The sequence below is a fragment of the Cololabis saira genome, chromosome 24 (assembly GCF_033807715.1).
Source record: "Cololabis saira isolate AMF1-May2022 chromosome 24, fColSai1.1, whole genome shotgun sequence".
NCBI lineage: Eukaryota > Metazoa > Chordata > Actinopteri > Beloniformes > Belonidae > Cololabis > Cololabis saira.
The window spans coordinates 11,016,092-11,035,628 of NC_084610.1; the positions used below are offsets into that span (position 1 = coordinate 11,016,092).

Below are 19,537 nucleotides of genomic sequence, written 5' to 3' on the forward strand. Positions count from 1 at the left end.
TCACCCAGACCCGACATGCTTTCAAATGCTTGTGCATTACCAACCTGCTCCCGTGATAAGCAAGGTCTGCTTTGCAAACCTTGTAAGTCATCTTTTTATTTACCGTATCGAGGCTAAAAGGCTCCAAAACTTTAGAAGTTTTGTTACGCGCAGCTGCTACAGGAAGTCATTATTGTTTACCTGCTACCGCTCGGCATGCGCGACTCTCGGGAGAGAACGTATTGAAGTGGATGCCTCACTCCGTTGGAAAAACACGTCTGGCGACAATTGTCGACAATGGAATTCATTGTCGACAATTTTGATTATCGATTTTTGTCGACAACGTCGACGAATCGTTGCAGCCCTAGTCGTACTATGTTGCAGGAAGGGAGTGATACTGCTCCGCCAATCCCTTTTAGTAAATAGCATGCTATTGTAAAAGTGAGGATGCTGCAGCTTAATCGGGAGCCAGTCACATGACTCCTCTGACAGGCTGTGTAGTTGCCTATTGCGTGATGGGACACGGCAAACAAGGACGAATGGCCAGTTGCACCCTGATAATAAAAAAACTAAACATCCAGTAATTTCTTGCAGATTGTGTAGTTGCTCACATCCTGCATACATTTGACAACAACATGCTGTATTGCGAGTAATTACGAGTAATACATGTGGCAACTGCTACATGTTGCTAATCAAATGCACTTAATCACTTGATCATCAACAGGTGCAAGAACCTCCGTAAGCAGAGGTTTTGGCAGTTTAGCATTAACACAGTGCCAATGAAGAAAGACATCATTCATTATCGTTGAGATGCAGCATCGCTGCCCATGGTGCACATCGTATTCACTGAATTGACCATGAATTCCTCGCTTGCTAAAGAATTCACAAGACAAATATGAAACCATGTCCTAGACAGCTAAAGCTCGTCTAAATTTGGCTCATGCAACAAGATAGACATTTTAAACATCCCAGCAAGCATGTTTAAAATGCCAGACAGCGAGTACCATCCATAAAAGGAAGCACTCAACCCTCAGTGAAATAAGACAAAGCATCTCCATGAGCTGCAGGACTTCAGCTGTAACCAAGCTTTTCGCGTGCAAATCCACTCGGTCATGTACTCGGTCATTTCCTCGTTGATACCCACAGGGAGCTTATTGCCTTTTCCATGACACAATTCATCTGTATTTGTTCACCCTGATTTCTAAACAAGCATAAACAATTTGTCTCCATTGTACTCTCCCCTAATTCCATCATGACCTTATTCACTGGTCCCCAGGCCCTCTGAGTGTACGCGCGGGCTGCAAAACTGCCATGCATATCAAACGCAGACCAACCATCTCGTAGCAGCAATGACATAAGGAAGAAAAGCAAGAAATATTCTCTAAGCTGATTTAAAAAAAAAAAAAAAAAAGTGAGTCAAGCCACTGAAAATATCCAACTAATATTCAGTCCCACCACTAAGGGCACTCTTTGACAAAAAAAAATGTTTAATCGTGTTGACACCTTGCTTGTTTTTCCCAATGTGTAACAACAGTGACATTTAAAGAGGCTCCTTCAGTTTTTTCTGGAATTTTAATGAAGTTTTTGTCCCGAGTCTAAACCACTTCCCTATCAGTTTCACGCCCTGAGAATTCAGTCAAGCTGCGTGAGTTCTTATCCACACCGTGGTCTGAATGACAGCGGTGCCAGTGCACATGTCTGGTTTGGGGCTCTGCTGTTCAAAATCCAGTTAGCAGGAGGAGGAAACATTGGCAGCGGTGCCAAAGTGATTGTGCTCGGGGAATGGTGTTTCTGACATTTGTCTGGCAGATAAAAACCACCATCAGATACCAAGAAGGGAAGGTCAGTGTCCCTACCATCAGATAGCGGTGATTTGGCATCGTGTTTGACGATTCCCTCCGCTCGCTGTGGGCTAACAGAGACAAGAAGCCGAGCAAACAGGGAGGCAACAACAAGCTGGTGGCTGATTAAAATCCCTTGCTCTGGAATGTAAAAACATTTGTCCTGTGTATCGCTGCAGCATGAAACACATCTCAACTGAACGTATCTAAACAAAACCTGATACACTGCACATGCATAAAGGTCGAAGAAAAGCCAGACTTTTAAAACAAATAACTGGTCAAATGTGACCCCCTGCTGGTTTGTCCAAGGTGGCCACAGATCTATGAAAACGGGTCCTTCTCTGGTTTGGCTCCCTGAAGCCGGATCCATTTGAGTTTAGCGTAATCAAACTGAACTGAGCGTGGGACAAATAGCATAAAGGGGCTGCGATGACACTGTCTGAAATAATAACACATTAAACCTTTATCACAGTTTCAAACAAGAAAAGCCAACATTTAGGCCGCGTTCAGACTGCAGGCAAATATCCGATTTTTAGCCCATCCAGATTGAAACTGGATGACTCTTTTGAAGTCTGAACAGTCCCAAACCGCATGAGATCCGATTTTTGCAAACCAGATGGAAACCATCTCCGGGAGGTAGTTTCATATCCGATCGTTATCGCATTTGGGCAGATGCGTCTCAGTCTGAACAGCTCCAAACACTCGGATGTGATCAGATATGACTGTCCCAGACGCTCCAAACCACCCGCCCATTTCCAGTTGTGGAGCTACTCATCCTTTCACAGAGAGCATGTACAATCTCTGATGTCACGTCAAAAACTATTATTTGTAGTTTAAGTGTTGCAAATTCACATTACAACATGTTTTAATAGCAGAAAAAAAGACCGCATTTCCACGTACGGTGCGGGTCGCCGCGTACCCTACGCCGTAGGTCTGCGTCGGTGTAACGCGGAACCATAAATCAGCCTTCAGTCGCGCTGAGAGCCTGAACCTGCAGCCCGTCAGCTCATCAGCTGCCAGTTGTTCATTGCTGGTTCGTTTTGTTAACTCTGAGTTTTGTTGGTTGGTTTGTTAGTTTGCTGGTGGTTTTGTTCTGAACACCTTTCTCTGTTTCTCATTTTGCTGGGACGCCGGGTCCCTCCGCCGAGACACAACTTTTTCGGTATGCGTTCATTGTTATGTCTAAAAATGATGCGCAGTCCCGACCCAATCAGAAACGGTACAGATATTTAGATTTTTTCTATATATATATAAAAAAAATAAAATTATAAAAAAAAAAAAGGATCCCCATAACCTTTGATTGGGTGGGCAGGACGCACGTTTTGCCCCAAAACCAGCCTCGAGTTCCAGTACACAGAGGTCCGACGGGAGGATTAGAGTGAGATGGGGCAGTCTCAAACGATTTAAAATATTGCAGTGTATGCCCAGCTTTACAGGTATGGAACAGCATGTGAGCTGGCTCCATATTGTTATTGTTTTTGATGTCGCAAGTACATGACTTTACACAATACACGCGCTGGGTGACGCCTCCGCTCCGACGTCGTTGCTACGGCAACCCGTCAGATCAGTCAATGATGTGGCCCAGTCTGAACAGAGCCACATCCGATATGGACACTTGCTAAAAACAGTGTGGACAGTCAGCCCTGAAAATCCTTGAAAAATGAGAAGGAATCAGATATGAATCAGATTTGCCTGCAGTCTGAACGCGGCCTTAACTGGGCATCCGTCTCGGACGGTGGAAAATACCTTATTTTAAGGTGGATTTATAGAATCGATTGTGGTTATATACCACAGTTCTTGAATAACATCTAACTCAATATAGAAAAAAAGATTTCGTTATGAAATCAATTGTAATTTGATTATGAATACAGGTCATTAACTAATAAACAGTCCAATGAAAATAAGAAAAAAAAGCTTCAGATCATGTGGCGGAACATTAACGACAAACAACTACTTGCTAGAATGCAAAAACCTTGAAGAGGGAACTGAGAAGAGATTTAAAAGCTTTAGACAAATTGATGGTGTTTTGAATCCATTTCATCCACAGATGAAAGACCATTACTAACCAGCCCCCGGTCCCAGAGTGGTTTCATGCTCACATTCTTCTTTGGCATCGCCATTGTAGGATCAGACGTCCACAGTGAATACCTGGCAAAGTTCACACACCAACATCACAGGGCTGAATAAAGCACCGTGTGAAAGGTGGCCTCGGTGGCCCATACATCATCAGACAATGGCTGGTGGAAAACAGCCTCCACTAAACCACATAGAGCCAACTAGCAGACTGTCCAAACACTGTTGACAGAGCGCTCTCTCTATACAGGTGTAAAGAATACTGACTATAGGGGAGCATCATCAATAACCCCCGGCTGCTGAATGAAGCCGGTTGGCAAGGACCGTATAGTAAAACCCCTCCGAGCAGTGAGAATAACTGATGCCAACTTTCCAACACCATCTTTCTCGTGAGCTCTTCAAGTGGTAATGTAGGAGAGGCACATTTCCTTCATCAGAACACATTTAAGGGCACATTTCTCAACCAAACAAAGAAAAACCCTGCCAGCAGTTTCTCGCAGACCAAATGTTTCAGCAAATATTTGCTGGATTTCGATGAAACTTAACACAGACAGTCGTAGATCTTGAAAGTGTATAAAGATTTGGCAGTCGCCGACTTGAATGCAGTAGGTCACATTTACAATATATCCTGTCATTTGGTACTGTACATTGTCAGATATCTGCAAACCCAATTACTCACCACACTGAAACCAACATGTCGCTCAGAGCATCACCCTGCATTAATAAGATTCCCAGAGATGGGTTTGGTGATGAATCCATCAGCTCTCACAAGCTTTCATGGATAGCCAGCGTGTGTGGCAAATCTACTCTTCATCAGATGGCTTTGAAAAGCAGATAAATCAGGAGCTCTCATGGGGCCGTCATAAAAAAAGTCGTGTCACAACTTCAGCTCTCACGTAAACATGCCTCCTCAAGGTCCAAACTGCTTTATGGTTGAATGTTCTTTCTTTTTTTAATAAAACCAAAAAACAGCTGAGGATAGACGAGTCACGAAACAGATCAGTAAAGGCAAAGACAAGTTTCTGATATAAAAGGTATTTAGAAAATAAATCCACCTGCTAAAAATCAAGGACCGTCTTAAGGAAAGGTGCAAGGTTTCATATTTAATAAAGTTTGGTGTTAGGCATTTTCACCGTTTTCGATAAACTACCATGCATCCTCAAGCTTGTCACAAGCTACGTGACATTTTAAAAACACCATTTCGAGGATGGAAACTCTGAAATAACATAAGCTATTAGCAGCAAGCTGGCAGATGATGGATCAGTCAAAATGATGTTTTTATTTAAACAATAAATCCCCGTGACACTGTTGCTCCATTTCCCCGTTTCCTTCCAAGTTTTTAGAAGGCGACATTGAAACCCGTTGCTTATCTTTCTTTACGGGTTTGTTTTTGTAATGGCCACTTCCAGCACTGTGCTATTGATGCGTTCAATAATAATAAAGGAACTTTAAATGTCCCACTTCCCACTGGGGCGAAATAAGAACAACAAGACAGATCTCCTGGCTGGGATATAAAATGTTTTAAGAGCACTGTCAGAGCATTACCACGTTTACCGTCTTAAGTGAACTACGCCGATGATGATCTCCACTTTATAGAAAAGCTAAAAACGCCGTATCAAAGAGAGTTCCAGCTTTGCAGTTCTGATGTTCAGTGAAAGCAGCATGACTTGAAATTGACTGCACATAAAAATGCAGATGTGGGAAAATTCTGCTCTAACCTGGTGTGTAAAGCAACATTCCCTCCAACTCTGCATGGCTCACGAAATAGGATTTGCAGATCTAAGTGAAGGTGTCTTGTTATACGAGAGTATTATGTATGTATGCTTTCATGCGTAGAATTGGTAATTTTTCGTTGCATACTATGTCCCCTTTAAACATCTCAGCAAAGGACTACCAACAGCTGACTGACTGTTTCCTGCCAGGTAGTTTATAACAAAAATACCCTCCTTAAATTATACATCATCCATAACCCATGGCAGCACAAACCATCCTTGCTGCTCCTTAGTCTGGCGTCTCTCATTGGCTCTGACAGCTGGGCTGGATCAATTGGACAGGCCGTGACTGGGGTTGAATGACAGAGTGTTCCAGACAGCCCATTCTGACTGTCACTTTCCTGAGAGATCACCAGCAACTCCTGGCCACGAATACTAATACAGTCAACGTGGCCCTGACCCGGAGCAGGTGGCAAGTGTTTTCTAATGTGTATTCTCCATAGAGGTTGTTAGTGTGTGGTAGCGCACGGCTGCAATGTTGAGTTGCACTCAACACCAGTAATTTAAGCCTATTGTTGTCAGTGTCGAGTGTCTGCCAACAACACATGGATGTGTGTATCCATGTGTTGCTGGCAGGCGCCGACAACACTTGGGAGCCAAAGGAGAACCTGGACTGCCCAAAGTTGATTTCAGCATTTCTGGAATCACAACAACAACAATCATAAACCATCTCCTCTTAGGAGGAAGGCATCTGCAGAAGAGGAACAGACAGGAAATTGATACGAAATACCCATACATCTGTTCAAAAGTGTTTTGCTAGAAACTGAAGCTCACGTTGCCTCCAATACACTCATTGGTGTATGATTTTGTAAAAGTGAGACATAAGGAATGCTTATAAGTAACAAATGCTCTAAGTATACACGCGTTTAAGGAAGTGTCAGCCTCTGTCAGTGAGTGCAGATACTTAGCAATGGAAGTGGACAGGGTTAACATGTGACAGCCTCTTTGCAGACTGCCGTCCTGTCAACCCCACTTACCCCGAATTTCAATCCATCCTTTCAAAAGGAAGGCGAGAAACCGTTCAGACACTGAATTAGCTACAGTCAATAGTCTGCAGTTGATTTCATTCAGTACTGTCAAAACTGCAGTGAGACAACAAAGAAAACGTATATTAATGCCTATTTAAAAGAAGCATGCTGGCATTAAAAACAACTCCACATCCATTATTAGATGGCATGGGGTGAAAAGTTTCGTTAGGGACAAAACAACGTAAATCAAAGAAGCTTTGCATGTCAAAGGAATTTGCTTTTGCAGCAAACTGGTTATTAATGTTGGTCCTTTGGCCAACTGAGCTATGCCAACATAAACTGCTATTTTAAAGCTTCATAAGTCGTTCAACTTAAGCGACAGGGCGGCTAGGGTCCCTGCAGACAAAGGAAAGTAATTTAACTTTGAAAGAATACAGAAAGTCAGTCAAAGGGTCTATTTGTTCAGGCATCTCCTACTGGTCACCACCACCGTGTTATAAGTCTGTACAAGTTAAACGAAGAATGTTGTGGAAACTACTGTTAAAAGACGCAGGAGGATAGTTCAACAGAACTGGATCCATACTTAGATATTTATGACAAAACAAACAGCTGCTGGAACAAAAAGCCATTAACTTTTCTCCTTTTGTGTCCGTTAACAATATAGTTGGTGCAACATGTAGTAATCGATGACACGGTGCTGGTGAACAGAAGGAGAATCCTGTACAAACAGTTCTTTTTTTATACACCGTCTGTGTGAAGAAGGTCTGTATTGTTGGGTTTGTCAGTAAGACCTCCATCAGTGGAAGAACATTTCTGAGTCTTGTTAGAGGCTTAAAAATAGCTGTTTTTTTATGTAGGTCAACTGCTCCAAGTACTAAAATTGCCAGTTTCCTGCAAATATATGAAAACTCCTTTGATTCATGTTGTTTTGCTGCCTGTAGAAAGCGTACACTCCTTACAATCTAATCATAAATCGGGTATTTTCTAACTCCAACATGTTCCTTTAAGAGTGAAATGATAAAGTGCATGAAGCTCGACGTGCATGCAACTTCTTGACATCATGTGTTCAACCCCTTACATACTGGACATAGGGCGAGTAACCATATACGGTAATTTCCGTGGACATGAAAAACCACTTTCCCCAAACTTCTCAGTGAGGTCTTGAAGTCATGTGAGTTAATCCTGCCAATCAGCACAGATCATGCTTTGTCACAGACAGTGTCATCATGGCATCTGACCAATCAGCAGTGCCCTGGAGAAGCGGGAACTTCATTGATTTTCAAGAAGGGGAAAATTCACATTTTTGTTCCTACCTTCTTCCACACAAAAGTTCAGAAAGCCGAAACTAACCATGGTAAGTTCATGACACTCACACAGTATGTGTTTGAATGATGGTGCTAACTGATGAGATAAGTGTTGTTTGTGCAGAATTAGTGAAATCAGTGAAATGGTTAGCATGAATAATGGTGATCCCATATATGATCATACGCCCCTGTGTGGTAAAACTAGTGCAAGTGACTGAGGAACCTTTTATAGACATATGCCAGATACTCTAGTAAGCCATACTTTGTGTATTTTTTTTTTACAAATACACCCCCTTATTGTCAAACTAGTTCAAGTGACAGTGTCCTTTTGTAGACATATGCCCGGTGCATCTAGTAAGTCATACTTCGGGTGTTTTCGTTTTACAAATAGCGCATTATAAGGTAAGACAATATTGGATGTTGCATTGGATGTTGCCACAGATTTGTATAGCATAATATCAGTACCACCATTAATTCTAATGCTATTCTTCACTTCTTGTTCTGTGGCATGGTCAATGGCATGGTCAACCTGCCTGCTGCTGGTGGAGAGAGAGGGTCAGGAGGTGATTGGACTGATTGGACGAAATATATGGATGGAGAAAAAGAGAGGCCCTATAAGTCAAGTTGTACCATTTATGGAGAAAAGTTCTAATATCTCTATGAAGAGACAGTAAAATGTTGAGAAGTTTTAAAAAATAAAGTATCATAAATATTATGTTGTATGTGTTTTTTGTATTTTTATACATATCCAGTTTATGGGTACAATTTCATCCACAATGGGCAAGTAACCATACATGGTAACATCAGTGTTAGATACAATGTTACTCGCGATGGGCAAGGAACCATATATGGTAACTTCTTTGATCTTGATTTGCATCAAGAATAAAAGAAAAAAATGAAAAAAAGAAAAAATGAAAAATACTCTGGTAGAAGCCCCCAATAACACTCTAGGGTTGAAATTGTACATTTCCAAGTATTTCAATGAGTGCCTTATAAAGGGTTAATGAATTTCAGGTCAAATTTGACCCATGATTATTTACATGGATTATGGATCTACCAACATTGGTCCGATCAAAGGAAATGGTATTTTATGGAATCTTGAACCTGTTTATGAGGCAGTGGTGACGGGGCTTCAGACTCGAGAGCCGTTTTCCTACCACATTACCCAGGTTGTCATAGCGGGAGACGCCTGCTGTTCTCTGAAGGCGTGAGTGGGACAGTGAGATAATAACACCAAAAAGTCATCATGTATGATTGTCCAAAAAGGAAAAGAAGTCATTCAGGAGTCAGAGGGTGCCTTGATACAAATACAAGAGCTGCACCTGGAACGTTAACACTAGATATTTATCTGTAAATCAATTTTGAATGGATGGGTGGTGGGGGTGTGGGGTTCATAACAAAAAGGTACCCGAGTTGCCATTTCAGGTTTAACCAACCTTGATGACAATGCCAACAAAAGGAGGAGGGGACAATGTTGACAGAGTGACAGGTATCTCCCAATATACCAATATTTGTAATATACTACAATTTGTCACAATTTATTACAATTTTTGAACATGGTGTGTGATAGTGCATGTTTTTCCAAAAACAACATATTTTGGACTTTCTAAAACATTTATTTCAGATAGTTTCTTGTATTTACTATTCTAGGAGATAATTAATCTATAATATATTAGACATTTAAAAAGATTAACAGTCTATTAGGAAATTCCTGGTCAGGGTAGAGACTGAATGGAACCCCACTGTGAAAGTATAAAATTAGCACAGTATTTAATGGTTAATAATTTAAGTATAACATTGGAGACAGTGCGGTTTAATATGCTTAAAAAAAAAAACTGAATTAATACACTTGAACCCAGGGCCCTTTGCTGATGGCAGCTCAAGTATTGTGCTGGATCTATTCTGGTTGTGGCGGCTCGCCAGCGCCTGTGAACAGGGTCAAAGGTGAGACGTTAGCTGCTGCAAAGACGGGGATCCTCCCTGTGCTGTTACATCTGTCTTTAATCCCACACTGTAATCCCAGCACTTCCACAGTGATGGATTTGCTCTTGTTGTTTGGTTGTTTGCTAATTTGTTTGTCCATGGCTGCTGGGTTGGTGTGTGTGTGTGTGTGTGTGTGTGTGTGTGTGTGTGTGTGTTGCACAGTGCGTTCCCCTGGTAGACCTAATAAGTGTCAGGTCTCTTTTCATGTTAATTCAAGGCAATTTAAGAGAAACAAACCAGTTAATTATATTGAAATTGACTTGCTTGACCTGCTACAATCATCACAGCCAAATGCTCTGATTAAAATGGATAAATATGACGGTAAAACCAAAGATTTGTACATTATGCCATTACATGCTGATATTAATAAATTAAATGTATTTATGATCCATCTTAGGCCGTTCCAGTTTAATGTCTGTATACCTGCCATACGTGGTCATTTTTGTTACTTCTAAAACATTTGACATGAACATACAACATCGTAGGGTCTTTTAAAGAGGCGCTAGATTCTTTAAGACCGTTTCTTTGTTCAACAAAAGTCACAAGATGCACATGACCCAATAATGCTTTAAACAAAACACTGCGATGGACCAACTGGCGGCTTCACGTTAAACAGGAAAAACTGAAGATCTAAACCTCCAAGGACTACTAATCTATCATAACCTTTCAAAAACACATCCTTTATTCCTGACGGATGATTGGACAGGAGTTAATTCCAAGACAGCATAAAATCCTGCATGAGGGGAAAAAAAACAACAAATCCATTAAAATCCATCTGCCTGGTCAATTTACGCTGTCATCTGCTCATAAAAGGATGAGCTTAAGGAAAAGATTCCACACAATGATGAGGTTGGAGAGAGAGAGAGAGGACGGGGAGGTGAGGTGAGCTCCGGGGAGCCGTGCATGTGCACTAAAAAATGGATTATGAAATAATACTGCGTCACTTGTAATACACAACACCATGACTCATAAGCAACCTCAGTGGTTCTAGTTTCAGTTGTTGAAATATGTACTTTTACACAAGGGCAGAAAGGTGATAAACAGGCAAGTGTTTTAATTCAATGGCCTGGACTGGATTATTTCATCTGATTAATCTCTGCTGGGAACCGTTTTATTCTGCTCACCACGAGATCAAACCTGGAACTTCTCAATAAGAATCGAGCCAGTGCCGAACTGTTTTATCTTATTTTTTCTTCCCAGCTCCTGTCATGTTGGCCGTAGCAGCTTTTGCTCGACTAGCTCGGCTGTCAGCACGGCCTAGAAAAGCAGGAATTAGAAACTTTGTAATGCTAATAGGCTTACGGAGACACGTGTAACAGTGTTGGGGAGTCAGCAGTATCCTCAAAGTACCCGGATGACTCCTGCATGCGTGTGCCATTTTACAGTATGTGACACTGCTGCTGCAGATGTTTTCGTTCTGCGTACAAGCGAGTCCCTCGGGGTATTGCATCTGAAACAGCTGAGTGCTGACCTCGATTTGACGGATAGCGCGGCTCAAACTCCACTGTACAGCGTGGCTCCGGCGCTCCTCATGTCTGTGATGCACCTATATCTATACGTGCTTGTGCATGTGACCGCATTAAGACAAAACCAAGACAGTGGAGGAAAGAGACATGCACGCTGATCATCCTGAGCATGTTTGCGTGTCCGCATTCACATGCAGAATGGAAGCATATTAGGATCCTGTCAGGAGCAGTGACTCTCAGGGGTGCAGAGAATCGAAGAGCTGCACTTGTATGTGCATGCACTAATGCATGGCCGTGCCCTCTGACACCCTCAAGTGCAGCTGAGCAGATACATAAAGATTTGATGATCACAAGTCAAGAGATCCTTCAAGAAGGCAAGACGTGTAACATCACATGGGATGATGCTACATATGGGACAACGGTAACAAGTACTGTACACGTTTGTATATACTATCCTTGTGTAATACAAAATACACAAATATTCTTTGCACAGGGTTTTTAACTCAAAAGGAGAAACAAGGAAAGGAACTCAAATTGTGCATTGTAAAAGCTTTGATGTGCATCTTAAAAACAAGAAGTGCCCATGTGACGAACTCAAGTCCGCAGCTACCTCCATCGGAGAGACCCTGCAAACTAAAAGCCCTGTCTTCCATTTTACTCTTTGAATTTCTAGGAATAACAAGCAGCTCCGCATTATGAGAGCGAAGAGGTCTTCTGAGCTGATAACGAACAGTGAGATCTTTCAGATAAGATGGAGCTTGGCCATTAAGGGATTTCTATGCGATAAGGAAATCCTGGGCTAACATTTCCCAGGACGCCAATTTAGAGATGAAAAAATTAGAAATGTGAGCCTTTTTTCCTGTGGTGACCGTCAGTTCTCTGGGTGCAGCATTTTGGATCAACCGAGAGATTTTAGGAAATTGGTTTGATTCTCAGTGTGGATGTGATGACAGAAGGGTCAGATTTTCAGCCTAATTTTACAAACGTATGAAACAGAGATGTAAACTACAGTGTTGTGAGCCAACTTAATAAGACAAGAGAGAAGCAAGCAAACATCAATCAACAATCTTCAAAAAATACTTTAAACCAGCCAATTTGAACAAAGTAATTGGAATTATCTTCAGCCGATGCAAATGTTTCCCTTTGTTGCTTTTTATACTGATAACTTTATCAATCATTCACCATATTGAGACAATTGTGTATATTCTCAGATGTGTCTGTCATCAGTAGTTTGCCACATGGCATCCAAGCTGCTCTCAACATGTATTCCTAGCTCAAGAACCCCCCCCCCCCTTCCCTGACAGGGGAATTACACCCTGATAAACACATCTGGTAGTGTGTCATGTGTGAACCATGAATTCAATAGGTCTCCGTGACATAATTCAAATTATATACGTGTGAATAGTTTTCCCGCTGAAATTACAGTGCATGTTTAATGTGACAGATTGTTTATTACATCAAATAAAACTTGTGCCAAACAGAATTTAATAATCATTTCAGAAGTAAGATTCCAGCTGTTGGCTTTACGACGGTAAACTAGAATGACAGGGGAATAATTATTTTTAACAAATCCTGCATGTTATTTCATTTACACGGGAGACTGTAACGTCCCACCGAGGTCAATAAAACACCAGTCTGTGAATATATTTATGTGTTTTAACTGGGTTCCTGATATGTTTCCTGATTGCTATAGCTTAACGGCTATTCGTCACATGTATAAAAATTCCTTTCCCATGTTGGCGGGGAAGAGGATAGTCTGCATCATCCATGCTTGGATACGTTGTCTCCATCAGTAATCACTTTGAGACAACAGCATCAAGGGACCTCATAGTAACTGGGACTCAGCTGCAGCAAATGTGTCTCAGTGTGTTCAAACAGGAATTTCATCCAGTGGGAGATATTTTATCACAACGCTGTGACTCATTTGTTCCACCACACAGTGCCCCAATTCCTCAGAAGCCCTCATTTTTCCCATGGTTTGAGAATCATCAGCAACGAGCACTGCCAAAAGTTTAATCCAAATGTAATGTATTAACATATGCAACTGCTGATTATCTGGACCGGCGCTGCAGAGACAAAAGAGAGGGACGGTTGTCCCACTTGGCCGTGGTGGGAACTGAAATGAGTCACACTGACACAGCAGCTCGACATGGTGCAAAACGCAGCCGTCGTAACAGTGGATGAATCCATTTCTACAATTTTTAACCCGTTGTCAACCTTCAACTCAAAAAAATAAAATTAGACACGTGTAAAGTGCAGCCCCAAATGTCAAACTGTAGCCATTTTTCAGAGTCATAGTTTATATTTTAAACGCACCACCTCAAGTGTTATTGCTGGAGGAGCGCTGCAGAGTGGCTCTTTGATCTTTGAGACTGATGAAACAAAAGGTACAGCACACGTTCTGATGCATGCAGTCACGTGATAAAGAAAGTACACCCTTATTTAACTATACACATCGACATAACCTTTACACATAAACATCGGACCGAAACCCAAATCTCACTGTTTTCTCTCTCACTGGGTCTTCAGCATCACTCTACTTGCAGAGATGGACATGTGACATCTAGCATTTTATGATACATTCACCTTTTTGATTTTAATTTTATATATATATATATATATATATATATATATATATATATATATATATATATATATATATATATAGTACAGACCAAAAGTTTGGACACACCTTCTCATTCAAACAAATGGGTAAGTGTGTCCAAACCTTTGGTCTGTGCTGTATATATTTAAATAAATAAATAAAATGTATTATAAGATATTCTAGGAACTTGTATTTGTCTTTTTTTTTTCAACAAGCTTTATTACTCAGAGGATCAAAAGAAAATCCTCCACAAATGTAAAAATGTTGAGCGATCCATCCTCTGGGAGAATATCAAACACTTAACCCAATATCACAATTTCATCTACAGTACACTCTTCAGACTCGAGGGTGGGGTGAGCGACTTCTGGACGATGACATGTGTCGCTTGATGTTTGAAGAACATCGTCAACAGAACAGGAAGAGCCAACTTCCCCCTCACCTCCCCCCTCCCCTCCAGTGCTCCTAAAGAAAACACACTCGACATGAACCGAAGCCTTCATCTCACTTCGTGGGCATGAGCGCGACCCCCGGGCCGTCCCCAAAACCAGTGGGAGCATGAAAGCTGTGTGCCCTTTCCTTTACAGTGAACTCGTATGATGAGCACCGAGAGGATGGTGAACAGAAAGGGACACAATGCGTTCTGGGTTAGAAATTGTGTAAATACGTTCAAAAACAAAGACTATCACAAAGCAAGGTTTCTATGCTTCTTCTTCTGGGATATAAAAAGGTGCATCCTTCCAAGGCCCTTGACATTTATGATTCCCTGTGGTGTGTTGTTGCTCTTTTGTCAGTTATCTGGACCAAACCCTGCATTCCCTCCGACTCCATTCAAAGCAGTTCACTGTAGACGTGCCAGCAGTGGGCTATTGGCATATACAGTGAGCTGAATGGTCTCACGTTGTCGATTTTGATGCATTGTTGCACACTTCAGCAAACTCCATGAAAGCAAATATTTAACACACACAGCATTGGACAGACTTATCCTCCCAAGCCTTTGGAGCGGACCTCTGTTGAAAAGCACCGTATGTCACTGTATACAGCTGACTAATGAGCCAGTCAAGAGGAAACGCCCTTTACCTACAAGGTTAATAAGTTATTACTATATAATCAAGCATGTGCAACTCTCCACAATATCCAGTCTATTTCCTCAACTCAAGTGTTACAAGACTGACAGTAAACACCCTGTGACAAATGAATATGCGTTCCTTGTTTTACCGTGTTTTGGTGTGTTCAGTGACTGTAGCAGGTGGATTTAACATGTGGATAAAATGCTAACTTTAGAGCAGACTTTCCAAACAGGAAAGTCTTCATTCATAGATTTTTGACAATTAATTAATTTGAGCCCAGTGGCAGTTTGGATGTGGTTCAGCTCCTCACGACCCAGAAGAGCATAAATGTTTGGAAAATAGATGGTTTAAAAACCGGTGAAACAGCAGAGTGAGTCAGTACGGTTACATGCACATCTAAATCAAGCTATTGGCAAAAATCTAGCTAAGGATTACACTGGAAGTTCAGAGAAATCCAAGTATTATTGCGCGAGAAGACAATCGATTATTGCGTGAGGTGCATTTGACTCCACAGCGCTAGGTGGCGCCACACGCACTTTCGTGTTGGCGTTCTTCCGGTACAATTAGTAAACAAGTGCAAAGGAGAACAACAACATGTGAAAAAATGGACTAATGATGCAGCAGCTCTGTAAGTTTGTTACATACTAAGCTGATCATGTTGCAGGTAAGATGCAGCAAAGACGCGTCTGCCGGGGAAGCTGCGCCGCGGAGGCGCAGCTTCCCCGGGAGCCGCAGATTATCTACAGGTTAGAATGCTTATGAATGTGGTTGAAAACGCAGATCTTCGGTTATGTGTGGAAGGGTTTTTTTTTTTAAAAACGATGTAATGTGGATACAAATTATTTTATAAACGGAGGGGGGGAAATATTCGGTTTTAAAAATACCCGGCTACGTGTGGACGGGGTCTCAGTTGGGTTCAACTACAGCCCGGCTAAGGTGTATATGTGGATGTTAAAACTTCCATATCGGTGGGATTAAGGAAACAATTTGAATTTCTGTTAGTTTATGTAAACGTACTGAGCGATTATAGCTCCCTTTCAGATGATCAATAAACTGTGAAGTTCTTTGACACTCCCAAGCACCAACAATCTCACTTCTGGACTGAAACTAATGCGAAACTAAGAAAATATTAAACTCATCGACTGACCGCTAGGAGCTGCCCCCTCCAAGAGAATGAAACGCAGTTGATGCCAATGATTAAAGTGCCCACAGACATCATCACACACGCTGCAGTCATTACTGGTTTCACATTCAAAACAGCATATTCCCCTGCAAACGTTTGCTGGAAATCCCGCTGCTCCTCTGGCGTTGATCAGCTAAAGGAGTTGGTAGCCATAGGTAAGTCTGACTGACATATGGTGTGCGTGTTTCAGCCGGGCTACCGGGCCTGTTTGTGTGGAAAAAAGAAGCCTGGCGAGCCACTCCTCAGGAAACTTGTTGATGATGTCACGAAGGGTTTGTCCAGTCATTTTACAGCCTATGTGCACACTAGGGCTGGGCGATATGGACCAAAAGTCATATCTCGATATTTTCTAGCTGAATGGCGATACTCGATATATATTGATATTTTTTCTGTGCCATAATTGGGGTTTCCCCCAAAGCATTATAGCATAGCATCTCTGTTAGCTTCATTTTTTCTGAGGCAAACCCTTAAAAAAACAGTCAGTTTTAATACAAAGCCACGTGCCAAATGTCACACAGCTACCTTTATTAACAGAAGTCTGCACAATATCAAAATGTATAAAACAAATGAAATAAAAATAAACTGCCTGCATATATAGAATAAAAATGCTTCTTAAATAAAATTAAAAAATAAAATAAAACAAATATCCCTTTCCTCCATAACAATTAAATTAAAATACACTGTGCAATTAATACAATGTAGACAGTAACAGGCAGACTTTTCCACTGAGGTTGACAGTTGTGCAAATAACAAAACATTTGTGCAAATCTCAAATAAAACATTCAAGTCAATTTGTCACAAAATAAGCTATATCAAAATCATTTAAAAAAAAAAGCTATATCGATATAAACGATATTGTCTCGTACCATATCGCGTTTGAAAATATATCGACATATATTAAAATATCGATATATCGCCCAGTCCTAGTGCACACCAAGCATAATCTAGCAGCCAGCTCGTAACATGCCTAGCACCAACAAGAAGGCACTTTTTACCGTCATGATCGTGCCACCAGGTTGGTGAGGAAAAAATACAAACAGTATTAAAAGAGAATATTGAAATAAACAACAACAAAACTGAACCCCACTGTGGCTCCACTTTGGCTGGTTTTGCTAAACAGGCTCTTCTTATGCAACAACTTTACTGCACCAATTTCAAAAGGCTGAAATATTTCAGATTTACTGGTGTAGGTTCATTTAAAATTACAAAAAGGGCTTGCAGGAAGAGTTACATCATGATTGGACAGTACTAATGCTGCCTATATCTGAGCAGTCTCTGGAGGAATAAAACGGTGGACCTGAATTTGTCATCAAACGTGGCACTGAAACAGAGTTGTCGTTATCTGCCAGAGATGATGAAGTATTAAGAGGGAAAAAAAACAAAACACTTTTGACTCCTGATTATACAATGTATGAAAAGAAATAGTCAACTAAAGCTTGAAAAAAAATGCCCAAACAAGGAGATCCCCTGTGACCAAAAGTGCTCTGTATTATGTCTCCCCATGATGGGCAAATAAGTGCTGCCCTTTAATTTGGAGACTGGCGAAAAAGCAACTGTGCTCGTCCAAATCAGATCTCAAGACTCTACTTTCTGTGTGATTGCACAATAACTCTGCTGAATGATTGTGTACCTTTGGAAAATGCGTCCAACATGACTGAATAGAGGATTGTTGGACCGGTGCTGCCTGTTTCTATTCATGGCGGCTGCCACACTGAAGGGAAGAGAGTGCTAATGGCGTTGAATAGTAATAGCCAAACCCTCTTAGAATTGAGCTTGTGAAACACCAGGAAACCTGTGCTGAATGCAATGCTCAAGAGCACATGATGCAGTCTTCTCTTTCTTTTAAACAAAATGGCCAAAATGATATAAAAAGTTTCTGAATTAAAGAGAGATTAAAAAGGAAACCGTTCTGGGCTTCAAAGCAGCAGCTTTTCCTTTTTCATTCTGACTGGCCACGGCCAACCTTCATGTTCATGATAAAATGTGGGAAGACAGAAATTTTAACACATAATCTAACTCATAAATCAAACAATTGTCTACATCCACCATCCGGCAATGGAAATTTAAGATAACACAAGTCTTTTCCTTATTTTCTTTTATCTTTGAAGCGTTTCTCTGTCAATCTTCCTGCGCTGAATTACTGTCCTTTCTCCTTCCTCGCACTCTTTTCTCCGTCACATTTTCAGAGGACGTATGAGGGCCGAGGAATTATAGATTGTGTAATTGCACCAAATGGCTTATTGCCCTCAGGAGGGAAATGAAGAAATAATTTAACATTGAAGGTATTCTAAAGGGGCCTCGTAGTCCTGGATGTTGCTCTGCGGACCATCGACCAGTGCTCTCTTGACTCGTGACAAATCAACAGGGCAGGCCCTTCCTGCAGCTTCACTAGTGCAGACAGGTATTCAAACTATTGTATTCAATATGTTTTACTGACAAACTGCTAGAAAGAAAACATCCTTGTAGTAGAAGCAGATTCTTTGTAAGATGTAGATCATAGATTTAACATACCTTAATACGCAGGAATAGTATCCCACATCATCCAACTCTGCTGGCCGGAACCAGATGGCATCTTCCTCTTTGCTCATCCTTGTGCCGTCAAAGCTGATGGGTTCCTCAAAGTCCCCATGTCCTGCACTCTTATACCACATGAGGCTGAGTCCTGTGCTCTGCGCGTGGGTGTAGTTGGCTCGGATATATCCATAGAATAAAGCGCACTTAATCCGTACGGGTTCCCCCAGAAGAACTTTGTATTTCAGGTAGTCCACCGACCAGTCTGTGCAGCCTTCCACTGAAAAAGATGGAGGAGGTGAATTAGACAGGGATGTTGCGGGACTGATTTAAAGCCATCAGAATAACAAATATGACAACTTGTTTTAATGTTCCACAAGAAGATACAAACCTAATGTAGCTTTTGCCACATTTACACACCTGTGAAATAGAGACGTAATAATAATCCGTGTGCCAATATGAATCAATTTCGATATGCGGCCTCATATTGAAGAGTTTAATTTTCCCAATATCCTCTTGAGTAGAAAAAAAAAACTCAACAAAATATCAACTGTCAGATACAACTGCTCCTGTCTTTAACCTCTGCACCGTATTAGTGGGTTTATACCTGTGTGTGTACTTTCCTCTGCATAGACCAAAATCCATATGCTTTTATTTCTTTGCAGACATAATGAACCCTATATTTCTTTATTTTTATTTGTTAATAGAGACTCCGAAGCTGTAAAGTGCTTGATCTTTTCTGCAAACACCTCTAAAAGCTGTGGAAAACAAGAACACGCCATCCC

At 41.3% G+C, this 19,537-nt stretch overlaps 1 protein-coding gene across 2 annotated transcripts in view; it reads right to left on the bottom strand.

Annotated features, from left to right (window-relative positions):
* The window catches only part of LOC133425192 (interleukin-1 receptor accessory protein-like 1), a 298,716-nt gene that overhangs the window by 175,511 nt on the left and 103,668 nt on the right, over positions 1-19,537 (bottom strand). For both annotated transcript variants that reach the window (XM_061715901.1, XM_061715900.1), the window contains exon 3: positions 18,753-19,032. In XM_061715901.1, coding sequence (XP_061571885.1) covers positions 18,753-19,032 — 280 coding nt within the window. The remainder of the gene's footprint in view (positions 1-18,752; positions 19,033-19,537) is intronic.